The sequence below is a fragment of the Molothrus aeneus genome, chromosome 3 (assembly GCF_037042795.1).
Source record: "Molothrus aeneus isolate 106 chromosome 3, BPBGC_Maene_1.0, whole genome shotgun sequence".
Classification (NCBI taxonomy): Eukaryota; Metazoa; Chordata; class Aves; order Passeriformes; family Icteridae; genus Molothrus; species Molothrus aeneus.
Genome location: NC_089648.1, coordinates 77,419,050 through 77,442,783, shown reverse-complemented (window position 1 = coordinate 77,442,783; position 23,734 = coordinate 77,419,050). Strand labels below are relative to the sequence as shown.

General features: G+C 35.0%; 1 protein-coding gene across 2 annotated transcripts in view; it reads right to left on the bottom strand.

Moving 5' to 3' along the window:
• ROCK2 (Rho associated coiled-coil containing protein kinase 2) overlaps positions 1-23,734 on the bottom strand; it is a 96,118-nt gene that overhangs the window by 5,864 nt on the left and 66,520 nt on the right. For both annotated transcript variants that reach the window (XM_066547211.1, XM_066547210.1), the window contains exons 7-31: positions 21,765-21,903; positions 20,038-20,129; positions 19,073-19,232; positions 18,416-18,479; positions 16,581-16,660; positions 16,135-16,183; positions 15,264-15,399; positions 15,044-15,135; positions 14,550-14,796; positions 14,124-14,230; positions 13,308-13,467; positions 12,476-12,636; positions 11,895-12,079; positions 10,673-10,742; positions 9,247-9,350; positions 8,944-9,130; positions 8,501-8,594; positions 8,296-8,390; positions 7,454-7,633; positions 7,068-7,236; positions 4,046-4,116; positions 2,997-3,085; positions 2,185-2,263; positions 1,721-1,982; positions 887-1,100 (exon numbers count right to left, since the gene is read on the bottom strand). In XM_066547211.1, coding sequence (XP_066403308.1) covers positions 887-1,100; positions 1,721-1,982; positions 2,185-2,263; positions 2,997-3,085; positions 4,046-4,116; positions 7,068-7,236; positions 7,454-7,633; positions 8,296-8,390; positions 8,501-8,594; positions 8,944-9,130; positions 9,247-9,350; positions 10,673-10,742; positions 11,895-12,079; positions 12,476-12,636; positions 13,308-13,467; positions 14,124-14,230; positions 14,550-14,796; positions 15,044-15,135; positions 15,264-15,399; positions 16,135-16,183; positions 16,581-16,660; positions 18,416-18,479; positions 19,073-19,232; positions 20,038-20,129; positions 21,765-21,903 — 3,286 coding nt within the window. The remainder of the gene's footprint in view (positions 1-886; positions 1,101-1,720; positions 1,983-2,184; positions 2,264-2,996; positions 3,086-4,045; positions 4,117-7,067; positions 7,237-7,453; positions 7,634-8,295; positions 8,391-8,500; positions 8,595-8,943; positions 9,131-9,246; positions 9,351-10,672; positions 10,743-11,894; positions 12,080-12,475; positions 12,637-13,307; positions 13,468-14,123; positions 14,231-14,549; positions 14,797-15,043; positions 15,136-15,263; positions 15,400-16,134; positions 16,184-16,580; positions 16,661-18,415; positions 18,480-19,072; positions 19,233-20,037; positions 20,130-21,764; positions 21,904-23,734) is intronic.

The following is a 23,734-nucleotide window of genomic DNA, read 5'->3' as shown; positions in this document are numbered from 1 at the left end:
CCTATCACTGATATTTTATTTTTGCACAAAGAAACTCTTCAATAATTGGTCCCTAAAAAGTGACTTAAAAGCTTTTTTCCTTCATGATTATAATAAATCTATTAATTTAAAATCCAAATTATGAGGTCTGATTCTCTTTAAAATATGTAAATTAAATCACCAAAAATTAGACTGTATGAAGGTTGGGAGGGAAGTGAAATTAAATTACTCTAAGTCCTTCCACTATGCATTTCCACTCATTAAAATACCAGTATCTGTTTAAGATCCTTATGCTTCATAGCATAAGGATGTTTTGTGGTAATAGCAGCATCACAGCAAGAGTGTGCTTCCCTGCATTCACAACTGTAACTCTGGCCACTCACCCAGCCCAGGTCTCACCCAGCCACCTGAGATACTGGTGCCAGTCTAGTCAGAGAAAAAAGGACAGCAATCTGTCTAGGCACTGCCCAATTACCTCTCTGGGGAAAAATGTTCAGCCTTTGCTAAACTGGAACACTGCAATGAACAAAATAAGTGAGACCAACCTTTTCACAGGCTGCCAGCACTGGGAACTGACAGAAACAAATATAAACTAGTACTGCAGGTGATGAAAAAAGCAAACTGGAAAAAAGCCAGAAACTGCCCTGCACAATCATATAAATGCTACCTGCAGAATGCTATCAACTTCCACAGCACAGCACATAGGATTCTGCTCCTTTGAAGTGATCCAGCAGTAAACTAGCAATTTGTATATGGACAATTTTTACCCAATCGGAAGAATCTGATTAGGCTATTCTTTTAGGGATCATGAGACATTAGCACGAGCCCTTCTACCCTGAATAAGAAATTGAAACCAATTGTAGTAAAACATTTAGAACAATAAATTAAATAGCAACTCTTGTGTCACCTTGGTTTGTTTGGAGGAAGCTGTCGACTTGGTCGTCTGATGGATTGGTTTGGCTGTACCTTCATGGAAGTTCTGGGAGAAGATCGAGCAAAGGGGTCTGGTGCTGGAGGCTTCTTGGGTATTTTTTTCACCAGTCGGCTCACCCATTTCTGCTGTTCTTCCGTAGAATTAGCTAACAGTAGTAGATTCTTCGCCGTAGAAATATCATAGTACACTGTAGTAAGATTTTAAAAATAAAAATGAATATTGTTATTATTCTCAACATGACTCCACATCAAAAATTAGCTGTCAGATTAGGATACTCTCATACTTGAAGCAGAGAAACCAGCAGAGAGGTCAAAAGTAAAATGAACCAGTAGGTTTCATGGCTGCTGACAGTGCCTCCTCCTTATATTTTGAGAGTAACAACTTAGGACTGCAGAAGACGCACATTCAAGTGGAAGAAAACAGGTAATGCAAAGAGGTGTGATTGAGACTAAAAAATTATATAATGTTGAGTCACAAGGAGCAACCTTTACCACATGTAACCCCTTCCATAGCGCTGTTGTTTCCCACAGCAGAGCACAACACAGTGTGAGCACCTTACAACCACCACGCTCTGCTGCATGAGGATGGCAACACAACAGGTACATGCACACCACAGCCACATGCCATGAACCCAGAGCAGAATGACCCTCATGGACACCCTTGGAAAGGGGCTGATGGCCACGTACTAACAAAAGACAAACCAACCTTGATGTTCAGTTGGTGTCAGACCATTACTACAATCTTCTGATCTATTATAATGCCTTGTGGCTCCAGCACTATCTGTATATTTAAATACTTGCTATTTACCTTTGCAAGGCGCTATAATCTCTTCCTTTTTATCCATGTGATCTTTGTGACATTTGATATGGCAGCGGCGACATTCCAGAGCAGGAGGAGGTTTAAACATGTGCCACAGGGGCTTCATGCAAGCTTCACAATTGGTTGGGAAGTGGTAAAGAGTAGGTATAAACTCATGTCCTTTGTGACAAATGTAATTTGACTTCTCTCCCATGGGCTCCACAGGAAATTCCTGCTCCTTTTTGCTCTCTCCTTCATTAGCATATAGGATCTAGAATGAAAGCAAAATAATCTCAATACTCTGAGATGGCAAATATAACTTGAGAGTCATTATCTAAGTACAAAGACTGAAGAAGTAATCTAGGAATGATTTTTCAATGATTTCTTAGTAAATATTTCATTAGACAGTATTTTTGAAAATGTCTGAAATGCCATGTCTATTACACTAGAAACATTAATTTATTAATGAATACCTGGAATATCCTAGGAATTTCCTTGGCATCTGCTCTGTACACATCAGTCTGAGTGACTGGTCGGACATGGAAGAGTTTGCTATAGGAAATTGTTTCAATAAGGACAAAAATTAATGTTACCACAATGATAAGTATGACAGATTAAGTTAGAATACAACACACCTCATTAAGGCTTAGAACCATTAAAGATTTGTCAGGTTTGTACAGATTTCTAATCACTTGGTAAAGCCCTGTCTTTCAACTCTGCACATGAACTCCCAAAAACTCTAAATAAAAAGAAGTCACAAGCATCCAGCTACATTTGTGGAAGCACTGAGAAACCATCATCATATGACTTTAATGGCTGCTGGCACCTTTCTAACACAATCCTTTCCCCATGCTCTGAATAGCCACATTCTGCATTTATTAAGAAAATAAATTAACTATATAACCCCCCTGTAAGACCATGTTGTAGGAGAAAATACATGAACACTGGAATGATATCTTCTCTGCTACAGTTTTCATTACATGCTCTGCTCCCAAGCGTGTGTGAGGAAGGTCTAGCTGAGCTAGTGGGGGCACTTCAGTTACACCAGGGCTCAGTGCAGCTCTCTGGATCAGTCTGAGCCCCACACTGCTCCTCCTGCACCAGTGCCTACACAGCAACCCCCACTGTGCACCACAGTGGGTCCAGCTCTACAGTTCAGATTAAAAAAGCCATGTCCCATGTGATGTGCTCCCAGACTGGACCTCAAAAAGCCCTTTGGTCACAGATCTTTCCAACAGAGTTCACCTACAGATCAGAAGAAGGAAACACACATGGCAATACTTACTCTATATCCAATACCATATGGGGATTAGATTGCTCTTTATCTTGTTCACTGTCATAGAACAGGATCTTCTTGCTGCTTACAATTACATACTGTTAGGAGACAAAAGGATAAAACATGTTTTAATTCAGCTCATCACAGATGTCAAATATGTCACAACAATTATCTAGCACATATGTTGTAGCGATATTTTTCTACAATTTGATTAAATGGTAACTAAGTGGACAGTGGTAGTACTAAGTCCATGCCAAGGAATTCATTGCATAACAAACAAAATTCTGATTACCTGATAAATCAAGTTATATTATCAGATTAACTGATTTTTAAATATATTTAAATATCTATGAAGAAACAAAAATGAAGGTCAGGAAGAAAGTAGGATATAAGCTTTTCCTTTCTATTTTATTGATTTAATTTTCACTTGGACTGGTAGAGAGAGTAACTGTCCTCCTGCCTATTTCATGTGTGCAGGTCACAGCTAATAGGGATCATATTTAAAAAGAGCACTATTATACTTACCAGAATAGCTAGCAATGTTTACTAAAAAGCTAATTACCTAAAAGATGTCCTACTTCCAGTATTTTGCCTAGAATTAACTGTATGGCAGCAGTAAGGAAATTTCTATGAAAATATGTATGTTACATTTTGGACAAAGACTCATCAAAGAGGTTACTGAGAAGCAGTAAACAAATGAAGGCTGCACAAAGAGGAGGAGTAGGTTTTAGTCTTTATCTCCTAAATAAAAAAATTGTCAAGAGCACCTGTTTCCAGACTCTGCCTAGATCCAGCTGTGTAATACTGATGGGAATGCTCATGGCATGTAAAAACATCTGAAGATCATGAATGACTCTCACCCCTGGCTATACAAAGAGGTGTCTTAAATTATTGCAATTGTCTTAAGCTGCTCCTCTCACATGTAACTATACCAGTTAACACATTTTATACATTTAAGTAAGGAGAGAACACATAGAAAAACTGAAGAGTTGAAAACTTACAGTAAGTTTAAAGTTGAACCTATGCATGAAACAAAATAATAAATCTGGTTTTCTTACCTTTTTAACCCATCCAAATTTTTTAGTGTTATTTCTAACAGGCATTGATAGCCAGCCTTCCAATCTTGATTCTGAAAAAGAGATATGTATTAAAGAACAGACAAAAAAAAAATTGAGAATACTGTGCATTTTAGAAGTTATTGAACATCAATAATAAAGCAAGAGAGCAAACATGAGAAGATGAACTATTTATCAGTATGAGATCTTGCCAAGTTTATCATGGTAAATGTTCAGGAATACATTAAATAATGAACCACCGAATACAGCCAATAACCAGCAATGCAATCACAAAGAAGTAGTAGGAGGAAGGGAAAGAACAAACTTGCAATTATAGCACACACATTCCCTTTAGTAATTTTTTCATGTCTTAAAAGCCTTATGTCTATTGACCATTACCTTTTACAACAGCACCTAAAGATATTAGTACAGACCACACAACATCCAATCCAAGAACAAAAAAAAAGGCAAATTACCACCACAAATAACCTATATACCCCATATGGGGGAAATGTCAGTTTAGTATTCTAATTCAAACTTTTTGGTCTCTAAATTTTTCTTTTCTCTAATTCTGCCTGTATCTCCTAGGCTTTCTGATCCAAAATAAGTAATTTTTGGCTAACTTTTAGACCTTGCCTGAATTCAACTGCCCTTTCACACACTTGCAGTATTTTATATTACACTGGCACATTTGTCAGATTTGATTTATCAAGAGTATTGAGAGCTCAGCTGTTGTTTGACACACACATTTCAGCAGTCACCAAAAGCTCAACAGGATCACACTTTCCCAGTGCTTGGTAATACACAGGATCACATACTCTTCCACCCTATTTTTGTAGCTGCACGTAACACAAGTGTTTCTTCTCCCTATGTTTTATTAAGGGGAACTACTTAATTGCAATAATATTTTTCTAATGAGTTTCCTACCCCAGCAGATAGCCTTTACTACTGCTGAGGAATCTCCAAGTCAAAAACAGGGAAGTGTTAAGCATTAACAAAGACAAAACCATGGAACTAGCAGAAACATACTCCAAAATTACAAAAACTATTTTTCTTCTTATCAAGAGGGCATTTGCATGTTCCTGCCCATGTTTAACACAGTGTAACAAATAATTACTAGATATTCATAGAATTCTTTTTGTGTTAGAGAGACTTAAAGCAAGATACACAGATACACACTGTCTTCAGTGTCCATTGCCCTACAAGCAATGCTGTTGAGGACCTATTTTAATAAACATATAAAGTACATGAAACAGTTCTGTAACATTTGTTTTGCCTCATACCTGCCACCTTATATTGTTCCTTTCAACTACACCTTATAGAAAGTGTAGTAAGCATCAAAAAAATAGTCTACCCCATATCCAGGAAGCAGAAGTAGAGCAAAAAAAATCTATATTTCTCCTATTTCCTCAAATATGATTTTCCTATTTTTCTCTGTAACTTGTAATACAGATTAAATTAGACAAAATGGAGAGCTTCTCATTATAGTTCTTCAATTCTGGTGTCCATTCAATACTAACAGATCAGAAAAAGGGCAGAATATTCCAAACTTCTCAAAATACATGCTTATAAACACTAGGACACTATCCTACCTCAAATATTTTGTAATTATGTCAGCAAAAAATCTCATCTTAGCTAAGATTTTTACTTTAGAACAAAGCAAATCCATGTGCATACCACAACAGCAGCTAACAAGGAAAAAAATACATATGTACGTTTTCTTTCATTAGAAGCTTCAAAGCAAAAACCAGAGAATGAGGAAAATAGAGGAAATAGAAGAAATTTTTTACTCTAGTTTGATGAAGTAATGTCAAAATACCAAAAGAGGTCCTACCACCTTCAGTGGAAAGGTATTCACACTTTAAAGGAATCTCATGTGAAACAGAGAAATTTGAATGCAATAAAAAACCCACCTCTAACATTAACACTAAACAAAAGCTTTGTTAAAAGGGTGTATGTATAGTCACATAAAATGAATACAGAATTAATAAAACAGGGCCTTATCACTCATAATATACTTTGAAGGCAAAACAATGTAATATTCAGGACAATTAATTTCTACAAGAAAATCATATATGTTTAGATGCGAGCCGTTAGATATTTCCACACTTCACTTAAACACAAAGATTTGACCTTTTGGTGTTCAGTACCTTAGGGTCATACAGAGAGCTGCAGATACTGTGTAGAACTATCTTGGAAACAAGCCATAAGGCTAATTTATTCAATGACTCAATAAAAATGGTGGGTTTGTAACTGTCAGCAAGTATTTGCAAACATTTAGAGAAAACAAGCCAGTTATTTGTTCATGCAAACTTTCTCATGTCTTTGATGGCAATGTTTACTGCTGCTGCAGCGTGTTATCTGCCAGATTTGGTTTATGGGTCTTTCATTATGTATTAATAGTGTTAGTTCTGAAACAAAAAATAACACAATAAGAACAAAATCAAATGGTTCTCAGGGGTGTCACCTGTGCTATCAGCTTCTGTAGGGCTGTGGGAACAAGACAAAGGTTCTTCCTCTGAGTCAGAATCGGAATCAAGAAGCATGCGAGAACTGGAAGGCTTAGTGGCAATACTGACAGAGGTAGAAGAGTGCTGATAGGTAAAGGACATGGATTCCATAGTGTGGGATTGAGTGATATGGACTAAACATAAAGCATAAAGGAGGAAAAGTAGAAAAGAAGTCAAAATAGAATCTCTAAGAGAGTATTAGTTTTACATTTTATCACATACACACAATAATTGCAAAGTAACCACCAAGATAAAGTGAAAAAAACTTAGTTCTAATGGAGCACAACAGAATTTTAAAAAAATTTCTTTAAATAAATATAAGGTGAAGTATTACTACAGACAGATTTAGTTAGCAGGTGAGCAAGTGATCACTGTCAAAGGATTGGTAAGATAGTAGAAATAGATGAAGATGAGAATCACAGAATCATCAGACCATCAATTTAATACACCAGTATCTATGGAAAAACACTGGTATGAACCTAGTTAATGCAGAAATATTAACAAAATTAACATACCAGGGAATCCATCATCTGCCTCAGCCTCTCCAGGTCCACTGCCTATGCTACTGTTGTCCAGCCCAATGTGCAGTGACTGCAGCTGGGAGCGAAGCTGTTCAATGTCACTGTCTTTGCTGTCCAGAGTCATCTGCAGTTCGATCCGTATCTGACTCTCTTCTGCTATTTGCTACAGGGATAAATTGCAAGATTTCCTATTATCACAATATTTGGTTACTCAGAGAAAATTATGCAGAATTTGTAGCCAATCTCAATATACATTCCATGTATTTCTTCTGGTTGGGGAAACTCAAAAATAGAGACTGGATATGATACCTTAAAGTCTGTATCAATAGTAAGATTTTACAGAAAATACTCCAATGTTTATATTTATAAAAGGATCTTACTGCCTGCATTTCATTTATTTCCTTCTGATATTTGATCATCATCTGAGTTAACTTTTCTCGTTCAGACTTCAGTTCCATATGCAGCTTCCTATTTTCTTTTTCCTTCCGCCGTACATCAGTGTCAGCTCCACGTTTGACTGGACCCTTCCGATTCATGATTTCAGCCAATTTATTCACAGCCTTCCCATGGGAAAGAAAAAAGTGACAAAAACCACACTAATAAATACATAGAGTTAAGTTGTGAAGAAATAAAGTCTTCTCTCCATCTATAACCAAGCACTACTAACTATAAATTAAGATCTCTGCAATCCAGTATTACAAGCTTGCTTTAATTCAATGTATTACACAAAATATAAAAGAAGGTAATGATGCCCTTTTTACTTGAAGCAAGCATTAGCTGTGTGAGCACTTTCACTCATTTAAATAATCCCTTCCATTTTCACTACATAGACTCAAAATATGTCTCTGTATTAAAATGCCACTTGTTCTAAAAAACAATTTAGATTAAAATCAGAAATGTCCTCCTTTACAGAATTTGTAGAGATATATAAATCAAGATTGAAACCAGTAACATATCAAATAATTTGAAGGAAATGAAGGCTTCTGCTGGTGGAATACATCTGGATTAGAAGTTCCTCTATTATGAATCATAAGGATTCAGTTTCACTACATTGAAAGTCTACTCAGAAGAAGGGGAAAAAACCCCAATATATTTTCTTTCAGAGCAAAAACAAATTAAGCAATACTGGTATATATCAACAGTTTATAAAGGAAAGTAATCTACTAAAAATTATTTGATTCATGAACATTGTGTCTACATGCATTTGAATATATTTGCTTACCTGGGTTTTTAATGTTCTTTCATTCAACAACTGTTTCTCAAATTGTGCTTTAATATTTCCTACATTTGCTTCTTCTTCTTTTAGCTTTGTAATTTCTGTAGCAAGATAATTAAAATCTATGAAAACTCATGACAAATGCATATAGTACTATTAAAGAACAAACCTAGTTTCAATTTAAATCCCATTTGGTTCAGAGATTACGTACGTTCTTGTGCTTCCTTCAGTTTATTGTTTAGTTCTTCTTTCTCATTAGCAAGGTTAGCCACATCACTAGTTAGTGTCCTATTTGCTTCCTCCAACTAAAAAAAAAAAAAAAAAGGACATGTGAACATGTAACAAATCTCATTTGGCAAACAAAGCAGCATTACAAGACAGAAAAAAATGCTGCAGAGTGAGACCAGGATAAGGATAAGAGGACTTGCTGTAAGAGGGGTAGGGGCACAAAAGAAAGAATGGTCAGAGAAATGCATGGAAGAAACACAGTAAGAGTTCTTAAATTCTTATGAATTTCAATCATAAGAAATAAATATTTTCCAAAGATTAGATATACTTGTATATCTCTAAATCTGCTAAAGAGTAATGGATAACTCAAACTGCAAATAAAGCTCACATACAATGTCTACCAAAATTACAGATCATGTAACTCACTGAGGCTATGGTGGCATCTTTCTCAGTAAGTTCCTGTTTATGCCTCGCCATCATCTCTTTAATCTCCAGCTCTTTCATAATCTTCTCTTTTTCCAAATCAGAGTACTGCTCTTCAGCAATGGAACGGGCAAGTTGTTCTGAATCTGCTTTTGTCAAAGTAATCTCTAGCTGAGCAGCCAAGGAATCTCTGCAAATTATTGATATATACTTTTAACTTTAAAATGGGTAGGTTAGGAAGGAAAGAAAACAACAAAAAGCCATCCTGATCCTTTATGTATTAGCAGTCCAACTAGCAAAACCTACCTCTCATCCTGTAACTCTTGTATCTTCTGCTGCATTTCTTTACAAATTTTGGTCTTTTCCTCACATTCTTCTTTAAGTTCTCGCACTTGTGTCTTATAAAGAGTCTAGAATTTAAAGTTGGAAAGAAAATGATGTGATTTCTATACTCTTGAAGGTCCACAAAATTTATACAAGTTGACATGGTATGCAGTTCCTTAATCACACTAATTAGAGTATAATTGTGCAATGCCTTCTTGAAACTTATCTAAATATCATCATCATTCACAAATGTGCTTTGGTTATTTTACTTTGTTGTTTTTCCTTTTTTAATTTATATATTTATGAATGGGTAGGTGTATGATTTACATTTTCTTTGTTTGTATACATACTTCTAAAGATACTCTAAATGTGAAAATCACTATTTTGTACAAAATCAGAAGTATCAGAAGCAGAGAAAATAATTAATTTATTTTTCTCTACTATTTTAAATCTTTATCTCATGTAATTAGGCATGTGCAGTTTAGATGCTAATCATCCGAATCCATAAAACCAATATGACAGTTAAAGACCAAAAAGAAATAGAGGAATAAGGGAAAACCAATTAGAAAATAATTTGAAATTCAAAAATTTCACAGACTCAATATAAATTTAGAACTCTGAAGAAAATGAAAGAAACATTATATTGCTCTGTCCATTCAAATGACTGACTACAGGTCAAGTAACAGACACTAAGTGTACTTACTGTGGGGATTTCAAGACAGATTGTCTCTCTGGCCCATCTACAGCAGTCAACTGACCTCCATTCTCCCTTTCTTTCCTTTAACATGTGTAACATTTTAATCTATAAAACTTTAGGTAGGCCTCCTCCTCACTGACCTAAATCCACAAGGAAATCTTAATTTTCCATTAATATTGAAACAAGCCTTTTGGCATCTCATGCAGTGACTGGCTGTGCACTGTTAATAAAAATTGACCTCCACATGCCAGTGATGATGTTTTAAGTATGCTACCTATTTATTCTGGTGCACCTTGCCACAATAAATGAAAAACTCCCAACAGATCACTACCAAGTTTGGTCGTAATGCAAAATTTCCTTCTGAGTGGTAGATGCACATGTATTGTCACATCACATGAGAATACAACTCTTCTCTACCACACAGCGTGGAAAAGGCTTAAAACATGCACAAGATTATTCACATTGTGGAAAAATGAGTTGCTTCACTCCTCCCTCTGAACTCCCCTAGAAAGCTGCGACATTTCTCAACATAAGCTGTTTTGTGCTGCTCAGTGATCAAGATCAAGGCAGCAGACAACACTGGAGACAGGCACAAGAAAAACAAGTAGCTTTGGGTTAGAGATGTGAAATGTCTGATAGCTGTGGGGAAGAAGAAAAGCTAACATACTCAGCAAACAGATTAATATTAAAAAAAAGCAGCATAAAACATACTGAGAAATATTGCTCAGCTTCGAGCTGGTCTTGAAGCTCTTTCATTTGTCCATCTGCATCTTGACGTTCCCTAGAAAGGAAGAACATGCTTTAGAGATATGAAGATATTCCAAAGCAGTAAACAGAAAAGATAGCAATCACACTCTTGAGATCTCCAGCAATTTTTTGATCTAAGTATCATCAGCTATTAAACCTGAAGCTTCCTCTGGGTACCAGCTCTCTTTTTCACTTGTACAGCTGAGAATACTGCACTAATAACAAGTCAGTTTAATGCTAACACACTAACTACAGCAATGTCACAAAGTTTAACTGGTAAGAGACACTGATGAAGTAAACAGCCACCAACAGAAGCTTATTTCCATGTATAATGTCACTGATCTGACTGGTTGTTTTAGGTCTCTTGTTTGCTAGAGCATGGTGTGTGAACGTCTGTACTCCTTGACATGCATATTTTCTTGAATTCATCTGTTATTTAAACAAGTCAGTTCCATAACAACAGAAATGTAGCAGAAAGGACTTCTGCCAGTGTTCCACATTATGGCCACCTTCTACATGACTAACTGCATCTTGCTGACAGAAAGGCAAAGCACAGGGAGACAAAACATGCAAAGTCATAAAGGAGCTAGGATTGAGATTCATCTGATACATGTGGTAATCTGGTCTTTTCATTCACAAGGAAGTTTTTTATGTAAAAAAAAAAATTCTTTCCTTACTTCCTATCAGGTGCAAATACTACTTGTAAAACCTTGAAGAACTCCTGATTGAAGGTCCAACAGATGTGTTATCTGTAGTACTAGATATTTCGAATGGTTATGCTTCATAGCTCTGTAGCAGTATTCATTTCCAACTCTGACAAGCTCTCCTAGACTAATAATTCCAGTAACTTTCCTCTTCACCGAAGTCCTACATCATTAAAAAAAAGTACCTAGACCTTCAGTTAAATAAGTGCTTCTCTGAAGTTTTCAGACTCATATTTAAGCTGTGTTTTCTAAGATTTTCGGGATAACAAACATCTTTTAATACAAACCTATACATCACTGAATCACTAGGGCAAGTCACATTTAGAGTCACTGTAAATCATTTTAAAGAACAATGAGGTTTTGCACTGTAGCATAGCATATTCTTTGCAGCAATTTTTTAAAATAAATTTTGCTCCCAGCTTTTGTTCCAAAAATATTTCAAATCAGTAACATGACTAAAACATATAGAGCAACTTGCATACTTGCGGAGTTCATTGTTTTGTTTTTCCAGACTTAATTTGATTTCCTGAAGGTGGTTATTCTCCTGTTTTAACTGCTTCTCTGACATTCTCAAGGTGTTGACCTGCTGTGTTTGCATCTTGAGGTCATTTTGAGTGAGACAGCGCTTCTGTGTTTCTTGCTCTATTTTTAATGTCAAGTTTTTTACCTGAAAAAGGAGCAGAAACCTGTGAATTTTACAGATCTACACAGGAAAACAACATTTAAACGGTCTCTAATTGACTTCCTTTACATCTCTTGGTAAATCAAAGCTGCTTCCTGAATAAAAGCATTAGCATACATTAAATTACCTAGTTTTTCCATGTCAATCTCACAGCATTTACCACTATAGAGGACAAACCTTTTAACATGAATAATGCTGAAATATATCAGAAAATGACACCACATTCCATGAAGTAGACTTTTCAAAGTTTCAAAGGCAGAGAAGGAAAACTTTGTTGCCATTTTCATTCACAAATATTCCTAAATACAGCTATAACAGGGAAAATAATAGGACATTGAAACCAAGGTTTGGCTCAAGACTCCTTCTGCCAGTGTTCCTTACATCTTCACTCAGTATATCCTTTTGCCGAAGGAGCTCATTTATCTTCTGCTGTGACTGTTTGAGATCACAGTCCAACATGGAGCGCTGCTTCTCAGCTTCCAACAGCCGATTTTCTACTTTCTGCTTTAAAGCTCTCTCTTCCAAAAGTTTCTTTTCCATTTCTGTCAAGTAAAAGTGACATCAGTGAAGGGTAAACAGCAGATTTTGGAGGCCAAAGGGAAGAGGATGTCTACCCTGTACTAACAATAAGCTACATGTTTTTCCTTTTAAAACTGAAGAGAAAGACTACTTAGAAGTGATTAATTAAAATTTTCACAGTAAATACATGCCCAGAGGATGCTTTTTCAAGCATTTCTGACAGAGCTATTTCCTACTTTTGAGCTTGTAGATAACTTCCAGTTTATTTGCAACACCTCTGAGATGAACAAAACGGGTGGAATTTTAAAAATAAAATATTTAAATCTACTGTGCTCTGACTGTGATAATCTAAAATCTAAGAGCTGAAGCTCTTTGGGAACCTGATAGGCCAAGTGACTCAGCCATTATTACTGAATCATTCTTGCTTCTTTTGGAAGATCTGCATGATCAAATTTTTTGTGAATGCTCTGCGATTGGAAGGACAGGATCTGTAGGTAGCTTTTTAATTAGCTGCAATAAACACAAGCCATTTAATTCAAAAGTAAGAGCTATCTTCTGGATTTTTTTGGCAATTATCCCTTCCTTCAGGATATTTCAGTTGTCATGAGATGCACCAGAATATGCACAGTGAAAGATTCTATTATCTACTTTGTACAATTCACACCTAAGTCCAACTGTGATGTCAAATACATACCTTTCATGGCTTCAGATTTTGCTTCCTCTATAGACTCATAGATCTTATTTTTGTCTGCTAATCGTGCTTTTGTGGCTTTATGTTCAGCTTCTTCTTGTTCAAGGTTCTGCTGCATAACTTTAAATTTATATGTCATATCTATTTCCATGTTGCTCTTTTCCTGTTAAAGAAAAAATAACATTGAAATAAAACATTAAATACACCAGGTTAGTGGCAGAGTTTTGAGCAACAGTAACATGCTGCTTGGAAGGATGCTTGGAATAGAAGAGAGGAGCTCATGCTAAGGAGCTGAGAACTCATTTCCATAAATGTTTTTTTCTGAATGCCAAAGTGCTCTAAAAATGTACAATGACATCCCCAGTTGCAAACAATTACAGAATTCTGCCTTAACAACCAACATTCTGTAGTAACAGCAGCTCAAAGATTAAGTTTATTGAAGAAATTTTTCAAGCCTTTTGCTTCAGTAACAAATTTGTTTAAAAATCCTGTTAGCAGAGGCTCTTTTATTTTTGGCAATAACGAGAGTTTAAAAAAACCCCACACATGAAATGAAATGTAGCTACTGTACTGTTAAGGTACACACCACAGTACATAATAAGTTCTTAAGTACTTTAGAAGTAAAATGTATCATGATTATATGGGAAATTGTCTTTTTTTCCCCACTTCTCAAATTGAAAAAAAAAAAAAAAGCTGAAAACAAGAAAACAAGGCTTATTGTTTTGTATAGGTTTAGTTGCAATGACTCAAATAATAAAAGTACAATTTCAAAAATTCTGTAAGAATGTAACCCCAATGTTAATTTAGCAGTGCTGTTACCTTTTCTAAATCTGTGAGCTTTTCCTGCAATTGTCTTTTCTCCATTTCCAGTTTGGCTAATGCACTCTTTCCATTTTTCACTTCTTCTTCAAGGCTAGATATTCGACCTTAAAATTACCAAAATATTAATGAGGCTGTGGTCAGTGTGTGAAAACAAGACTGTATTTTATCTATTTAGAGATAACATTTAAAAAAATGTAACAGCTTCTGATTCTGACTATTAAGAATGTCTCCTTTTGGGGTGATTCTAAAAGTTTTCAATAATGTTTTATAGATGTCACTTACATATTTTTTCTTAAATGCTATTCACATTATGTAACATTTTATAAAACAGCACACTTACCTAGTTACAGTCTGAAACTCAAATAACATCACCCACACCAGAAACAAGAAGCAATCTTAACTTCAGAAGATTTGTAGAAATACCTTGTAAATCACTGATAATCTCTGATCCATGACTTCGATCTCTCCTTTCTGATTCTAGAGCTGACTGAAGATTGAGATACTCCTTCTCCAGTTTGAGTTTTGCATTCTCTAGCAGGCAGTTCTTATCTTGTAGTTCTCTATTATTAATTTCCAGCTGCTGGATTTGCTTTGTGCTTTCTGTCTGGTTCTTCCTTAACCTGGCTGCAGTATCAGACTCTGAGCGCAGCAAAGAATTGGCTTCATCCAACTAAGATTGATAAAAACATACTTCAGAAACAATTAAAATATAAAGCCCACTATTTCTACTACAGAATACTAGGTTTTATGGATTAAAGAAGTAAGGAGTATATTTTAAGATTACTTTTGAACACCAAAACCTAACAAGAAAGAACAGCTTTTAAAACCCAATCACACTTTTCAAATTCCTCCACTGTTACCAAAATCTGTACTTCAAGCAGTGGTTATTTTAAAATATATGTATAAAGCTGACATACCTGTCTTTGTAGTTGATTGATTTTTTCATTGGATATTTGAGAGTTCTGATTCCTCTTTTTTAAATCTTCAAGTTGGTCTTTCAAACTGTTAACTGCAACAAAAACAATTCAACATTGTTAATCACTGTCATGAAAACACTTCAATTGTAACTATAATTTATTTATTTTAAGTATTAAAAACCCACATCAAAATGGAACCTTCAAGCATGGTTCAACATACCCTCATTTTCCAAATTGCGTTTCTTATCTGCTTCATGTTCTGCTTTCCTCTGGTATTCTGTGTTCTTATGCTGAAGAAGAGCCTTCTCTCTCTCTAACTGCCTGACTGCAGACTCTACATTCTTCCTTGAAGTTATCTGGATATATTTAAAAAAACACACCACTAATTACACACACAGGAGTGGTATTCTTTTACGATAAAAACCCAGCTCATGCACTCAGTTTAGTCTGTAATGGAGGAAGCCAGTCCATCTGCCTGCTGCAAATCCTACGTATCAGAACACGTGGTCAAATCCAGCCTGGGATGTCTATGGCCAGGAGCTCTGCAATTTAAATACTGTTTGATCATCTGAATTTGACAAACCTGGTAGACCTGCCTAAGCAGTCACTCTGGGAGCAGAGAAACATACATGTAAAGGTAAGGTCTTGACATGCACTTGCATGAGCCATACTTTTAGTTGTACAAAGCCAAATCTAAATTTGTAGAAGCAGTAAAGTGCAAAGCTGGGTAAGAAATAGGGTCCTTTTACTAGCACCAAATAATCCAAAGCATGGTTTTCTTCCTCTGGAAACATTACTCTCACACCTTCAGTTTTTAAAATCTGTATGGGATATTTGTGTCATGCTGTCTGCCAACTTAAAAATATGGTAAAAATCTAGTTCTAGAAAGAAATATGCAGTTACAGTACAGAAATCATAATGAAAATATTTTAGCAGTGACAACAATTTCATGCTTGTGAACACCAAGAAATCAGCTGGTGTTATTTGCTATAAAATACACAGCTACTCAAAAGCAATTTGCTGTTATTGAAGGGAAAAATCCACACACAAATGATTAAGTTCTAATTCCAGTAAGAAATCTATGGCCTTACCTCTTCATCAAGCTCTTTCGCTATCTTCTCTAAACGAACACTTGTAGACCTGAAGAAATTTGAAAAATAATTTTAAACCCTGCTGATAATACAGAAATTAGAATGTTTGGATGTGTTACACTAATTTTATGTAAGGTGCTTTTGTCTCATTATTTTTATGCAAGATATTCTATTTTAAGCAAAAAACATGAAACCTCAAGGACTGGTGAAATCACTAAACAGTGAGATTCTTATAGGGAACTAAAGCCAAAAAAAACTCAACAAACCCCCAAAAAACCACTCCAGTAGTCAGAGGAGTAGCAAGAATTAAGCCAGCAATTTACAGTGAGGTCTGCTTGAAGGGTTGGGAATCCCCAAAGTGGATTAAAATGCTTTTAAGCATTCAAAAACAAAAGGTCTAATGAAATATCTTTATAAACATACCAAACATGTTGAAACATTCTCACCTGTACTTCTGTTCTAGTTCATCTTTGGCTTGTAATTCATTACTGAGCTGTTCTTCTAGCTTGCTTAGTTTATTCTGAAACTGTGTAAAATGTCAAAAAAGCATGACCCATGTATAAAACCACTTTCACAGAAAACAAATGCAATTCAATCAAATAAAAAATAAGGGAAAGTGAGGAAAATTAATTCAATCTTCCAGTATATTATTTTAAAACCATCACTAGAAGGTTACATCTTTACAAGGCATTAATTCTGATAATTTTGAATATATGGATTTATAGCAACAAAATTTGCTGCATACTGAATTGAATTGAACCATCACAGAATTATGTGCCACAGATTGTGCGTCATTAAATTTATATGGGCAAAAAACATTGTTACCCGCCCTTTGTTGTGCTCTGTAGCCAGAGACTTTCCACTGGAGCAGTTGTTTTTGGATAGCATTTTCTAAACGAAATGAAAAAATAAAAAAGGGGTGTACATGACCAAATTAGACAATATTAAATAATATGGCTAAACATGTTCAATGACCTCACATAAAGAAGAATTTCTTAGTCTCATACCTTGAAAGCTAATGAACACTTTGGAAATGCTTTGGTTTGCTTACTAAAATATTTTTGAGAAATAATTGATAGTCCATTACCCAAATATTAATGAAATAAATTATAAATAATAAATTTTGGATTAATCTCATGACTTCAGGCTTTCAAACGCATTTCTTTTCCTCCCTTCCTCCTCTTCCTCTACCCCCCAAACAAAAAATGTAAAAACATGGTTTTCCAAAACACTTTATAATTGTTACAATTAGAAGATTTCCACAACAGGAACATTGAAAAGGACATCAAAACCGGAGATTTGTTGCTTGAGAAAATACAAATAACATAAGTTGTCAGAAGTGAAATGCAAAGTTTTACCATCTGCATTTACAAACACAACATAAAGAAAACATCATGAATGTGACCATATGTATTTTAAACAGCAGTACCATTTCTATTTAAAAGGTGAAGTCTAAAACTATTCATCTATTCATCAATGACAGGAAGGAAGTGGAGTCTCATAAACTTGTGCATTTAAATTTATCTGATCAATACATAATGCATTTCCTTTATGTATTTTTTAAACTTTGAAAAGGAATTGTAAGTTTTAAGAAATGTTAACGACATACTATCTACATTTGAATAATACAAATGTTTAAGTAACATAATGAAGTAAGTATATGAAAATACCATTGCTTTTCCTGTCATGCAAATTTAAATTCATTTGTCAGTCTTCAAAAGCTGGATAAACAACTCCATATGCTCCAACTGGAGTATGATTTAAACATTCCTTTATCCCTGCAGGTGACAATTTACTTTTTCAAACTCTGAATAAATCAGTCATGAATCGTTAATGCAAGTGTGGGACCTTCACAAGAGTAATGCTATCTGTAGGAAACAGAGCCTCATACATCGGCTTTCCAAACAAATTCTGGATGCCAAAAGAATTTGAGAAAAATCTGTATTCATTTATCTTGATACTACAGTACCTTAACACTTGATTACAACTGTTTCAAAATACAACTGGTTTACTGCTAACAATTTGGTGAATAAACATTAAAGATACTTCACATCCACATAAAATTATGAAGGAATTTTTTTATTCCTTTCATAATTCAGATACTGTACTTACCTCTTTGCTGTCCTGTAAATAGAAAATATCATTTTTATTGAGGATCATTAAAAGACAAAGAGCTCTCCACTAAACTGTTTCAACACTTATTTTAGACTTTGTTTTTTCTTAACAGACTTAACAAAATTAGTTAATCATCCTATTAATACTAAGGAAAAAAGGCACTAACCTCATTTTTACTAGATTGCACAGATTCGTTTTCTCTGCAAGACTGAGAGGAGTCACTTAGCAACCTGTCAAAAACAAAAACAAATCCCTCCAGCTCTTACTCAAGTTTTCAACAACTCTGGCAACCTTGCCATTTTAATAAATTCTCTCAAATCTTAATTTGTCCTACACCGCTCTCAGAATAAAGCTTGTTTCATTTTGATGTTGGTGCATCTTTCTGATTTGAATTTTCCTTAACAGAATGTTTCCAAAACTACAGCAGCTTGAAATTTTGAAATTTTTCAATTAATACAATTATTTCTTGATTATTCAAGATGAATTCTAGAAAGTTATTATGCTGTGTAAGCTTTCTTCTAAAATAACTAATAAAAAGCAATTTTAGAAAAAAAGTACCAATCTATCTGAATTTTAACCCTAATTGATTTTTTAAGATATTGTATAATTTTGTGCATATAAAAATACACTGTTTAATCAGAGTTATTTAAATAATTGAAAGAGTAACAAATTATTTTACTCAAACTTTGCATTTTGTATCTTCATAACTGGACATAAATTAATATAATGCAAGAAATAAATTATGTATTTAGAGTGAAAAAAAGAAAGAATATAAGAAGAAATGTGCAGGTATTTTAAAAATGCATATTAAAGTATCACATACAAATTGTCTCTGTAATAGGTAAATCCTATGAAAGGCAGCTGGTTTCCCACGAAGGCTTTGGGGATTGGAAAGGTCTCCACATCTCCCTTGTCATCCTCAATGTCATCAAAATTACTGCTATCTATATCACTGCTAAGCTCAGGAACAACAGGAGCAGCAGCTATAAAAAGGGGAAAAAAGATGCATTTCACTTCAAGACTCAGTCACTTGCTATATACAGCTATCTCTCTAGTGTTAAAAGACTGTATTATAAGTTGTCCTTAAATAACTTGGAGTTAAATATGTATTAACCAGACAACAGATCTGGAAATATTACTAGGAACAATTTTTTCTAGAGCAATCTATTTTTGCATTTGTTGCCTAATGCATAGACCATCTAGTATGCAAGACATATTTGCTCAGGTAATCACACTTGAGAATATAACTCTAAATACAATAATAATTTTTAAACTTCTTAGTAAATATATAACTTTAGAAGTTATGACAAGCTTTTGAGAACTGACATTCTTTGCTTTTTTACCTAAAGCTATCAGGTTCTCAATACTTTACATGAAAAGCAGTAAAACTGACAAGACCACTGTCAAACTACTGTCTTAACTACCAGAAGATTAAAAGAAAAATGAAAGAAAACAAAAAAAACCCTCAAAAGAACAAAAAACCTGAGAAACAGAACCTAACATGCATTCCTTTTAGTTAAAAATTCTGAACCCTTCAATTCCATTGTTTAAAATTGAAACTTCTACATTAAAAACATGACAAAGGTGAGATAATTCCAGTAGGAAAAATGTATATTTATTAACTCTTCCTCATATAAGGTTTTATAATACAAGTGATAAATATAAATGTTTGAGCAAGATTCTTGATAGATAGAAATTACTTTGTTAATGCAACCGGAAGGTTTTTTTTTTTCATTTCTACTATTGTAAATACTGAATAAAATAGAGCTTTTAACCTGATTTACTTACTCTCTCGAATGTTGTCCCAGTTCCACTGATCACTTCTGAAGAAAGGGTGATGCTTTATTTCTTCAACCCCATTTCTCCCAAGTCGCACATCCCTAAACAGCAATTAATCCAGAGTCACATTAGGAAAAATAGCTGCTTTTGTTGGTTTTTTTTTTTTTTTTAATTCTCACTTGTTCATAAGCAGCAATGAAACTTTCAGTAAAGATTGTCTGTGTTAACCACACTAATGGTCAAACAAAACCAAAATTTAAAAACCACCAACCACTAATCTGTAGTTTCTTATATAAAATTTACTGATTCTTAGCATGCGCTCTCCCTGTGACTGCTAAAATGTCCAGAATCTGGAGTCTGCCACGTGGGGAGTAAAGCAAGAAAGCGAGCACTGAGGCAAAAACTAAGAAAAAACTAAAGACACAAACAAAATCTCAACACCCTTGGGGGAAATAAAACTGCAGAACTTTCGTGTCTGCCAAACCACATGACAGACCGTAAGACGCAAGTGAAGGAAGGTCTGACTTGCTGCACAGAACAGTTATTCAAAGCTGGACTCAAATAAATATTCTAAGAATTCCATCCTCTGCCCCACAACTAACCCTGACACGTCTCTTGCTGATATTTGCCGTGAAGTAAATCTTACTTGCAACAAGAAACTTTTAGTTTGAACAGAGGAGTCTCTCTTGAAACTACGTACAAGAACAGGACATAAAAACAATGCATGGAAAAGAAGCCATAAATCACAGGGTCAATGTTTAGTCCTCCTTTAAGTGCTTCAGCAGTGATCACGCAGCATCTGTTTCAAATAAATTGCTCGAGCCCTGTGTTAAATATAAACAGGAAGAGGGACACACGTAGTAGAAGTCCACCTCACTACATTTACACTATTAAATTCTAATCATATTTTCTCTCTACCCTTCAGTTACTAAAGGTGAAAAATGCTGTTAAATAAAGCACACCCTTCCTGACCAACCACAGGCTTGCTCAGTAGAGCAAACAATCTCTCTGAATGCAAAACCCATTATAAGGCACTTTGTTTTCCTAATTCCTCCTTCTGTAGTGGCCGGATGCCCAGCTCCAGCCAAGTTCAGGTGATCACAGGAAAGCATAAGAAGGCATCATCGATCCAGACTGTGGACCTAAATTGCTGTTCTTTTAAATCAGTTAAATTGAAGATTATCTCTGCTTTCTGAAAGTAAACAAAATGTAAGTGTTCACGTCAAGAACAAGCTTACACAGCTTAATTTCAATAAGTGGCTTAGTTCCATCAAGGGAAACTTCTAGGATTTTTTTTTTTTGTAGCCAAAACAATAACCTTGCAGGTTTGTCAGCTATATTTACCAATTAATGCAACAAAGCAAATGAAAAAAAAAATCAGTAAATACATGCTTACTTTCAGAAAAGTACTTTTTTTAAGTAACACCCACATAGACATTGAGCAAAACAATTTTGTCCCTGCCTTGGAGGTTACGAATTACTTTCAGCCTTACAAGTTTGTTACTGCAATTGGAAGGATTTGTCTGGCACCAACTGTGTTGTTAACAAGAGCTGTCAGAATTGCTCAAAGAAATAAAATACAATACCTGGAAAAAATACCTCAAGAAAAGAAAAACTAGTGAACAGGAGGTTTGGCAGAAGAGATTTGTACAGAGATCAGAAGTATGAGAAGGAATTCATTTTTACAGAGTACCATCCAAAATAAAAAACAGTGCCAGAACAGTATGTGCACTTACCTATCAGTTAAAAAGGCACAGATAAGGTTCTTTGCATGCTTAGAGATTTCCACATCATCAGGGAAATGCAATGAGTTCTTGTGATCCATAATTTTACTATATGTTCCTACTAGTGAGTCTGCATAAAAAGGAGTATCACCTGAAAATAAAATAGTAAACTGGCTGTGATTTTATATCATGTTTAAGTTATGTGAGTTGAATAAGACAGAAGAAATAATGAAAAGTCTACACCAGTTTACCTAGTAGTCTTCTATTAAGAAAAAGAAAAAAATTGGACATGCAGTGTACAAATAATGTATACTACTAAAAATATTCCTAAAATGTCTGTGTTAGAAACTACACCATTTTCCATCCTGCCTATCCCTACCTAAATTTTGCCCAGTGAATTACATCTTTTGTTCTGCCTTGAAGCTCTCAATATATTTTTTAATTTACATAATGGCCGACACCCATATGAATCAATCTTTAAACATTCCAAGGGTAAAATGGACCAAAACTCATTAAAGACTTGCTCATGCACATTTGTTGGAAGGAATCCACCAAAGCTCTCTGAAGACCATTTCAGAGGCACACAGGTCTATCCTCCCTAAGGCATGTCAGCTCTGAGCAGGAGCCTTCCCAGTGTGTTACCACACTGTTAAACCCATAATAATAAATCTTGCTGACTGACAAATTACATCAGCTTGAGTGCCCATATTAAGATGGCAGGTGGCTTTTAAAATAATTAATAGACTTGTCTCACCCAGAGGTTTCCAGCCTAGGCTGTAGTTAAAGATATTTGCAAAGGAACTAGACTTAAGAAAGGTAAAACAGGAGCAAGTGAAAAGAATAGGCTGTGATAGAGACAACTGACAGTCAGATTAACTGGCAACATTCTTAACATACAAATGGTTTGGGTCTGTAATCAAGAAGCTGCAACTTTCACAGGAATCCTTTCTCCCAGCTAATCCATAGGTTTAATAGAGAAGGTGAACAAGCAGTCCTGTGAGCTAGGCTCTTTCCTCAGTTCTGGTGTGCTGCAGGCAGGCAGGAATCAGTCGGCGCCTCAGGTTGCAGCCTTCCAACTGAGCATCTCAAAAGCCACGAACATGAAAAAATGTACAAACAAACCACTGGACAAAAACCAGTCTGCTTTTGAAAGAACAATCTTAACTTCTGCCTCTTTCTGTCATTTTATAGAAAAATAAGGAAGTAGTACACACCAGCTTGAACGTAACTTCTGGACTTTTAGTAAATTTATTAGGTTGCCATACCAGTGCAATGCAGGTGGGAATCACTGCTATTTGCTGCTGCCTCCCTCTTTCCCAACCTTCCTCTTCTGTCTTGGAAACACCTTTGATTTTGGAAACACCTCAAAACTATCTTAAGTCACTAAACTAACATTAGGATTCATCCTGTGACCAACATTTTATGGTTTAGTTAAGCACACAATAAAATTTTCATTTTGATAATAAAATTACCATTTTCATTAGTTCTGAGGCGTTATCAAAACCAGAATAACAAAACAGTTTCTGTGCTTTCTTTAAAGTGCAAAGTTTTAGAAGACCATAGCCAGAATCTGGTACATATGCACAAATAAAAATAGATACTTTCTACCAGTAAGTGGGGAATATGGAGAAATTAAATAATATTTTCCTCCTAGATACAAGGCAGGAAAAAAAGAGGCTCTGAAATGCTGAGAAAACATTCTGGACAGCTATGCCCAATATTTTAAGAACTGAATAATTTTATTTACTGCTAAAATTGTTCATGACAGAGTATAAACCACACATTCTTAAAGTCAACATGCTGTAATTCTGAAAGAGTTGGAAATAGTAATAGCATCATATGTTAAAGCGTATTTCCTGTCTTAGTATACCAGAAACATCAAATCTGCAATATTCCTAGAAAATGCTGACTTTTAATAATTGTATGCTCAATTCCATCCTTCCAAAATCAGCATTTTGCTACCAGACTATCATAGTGATCCT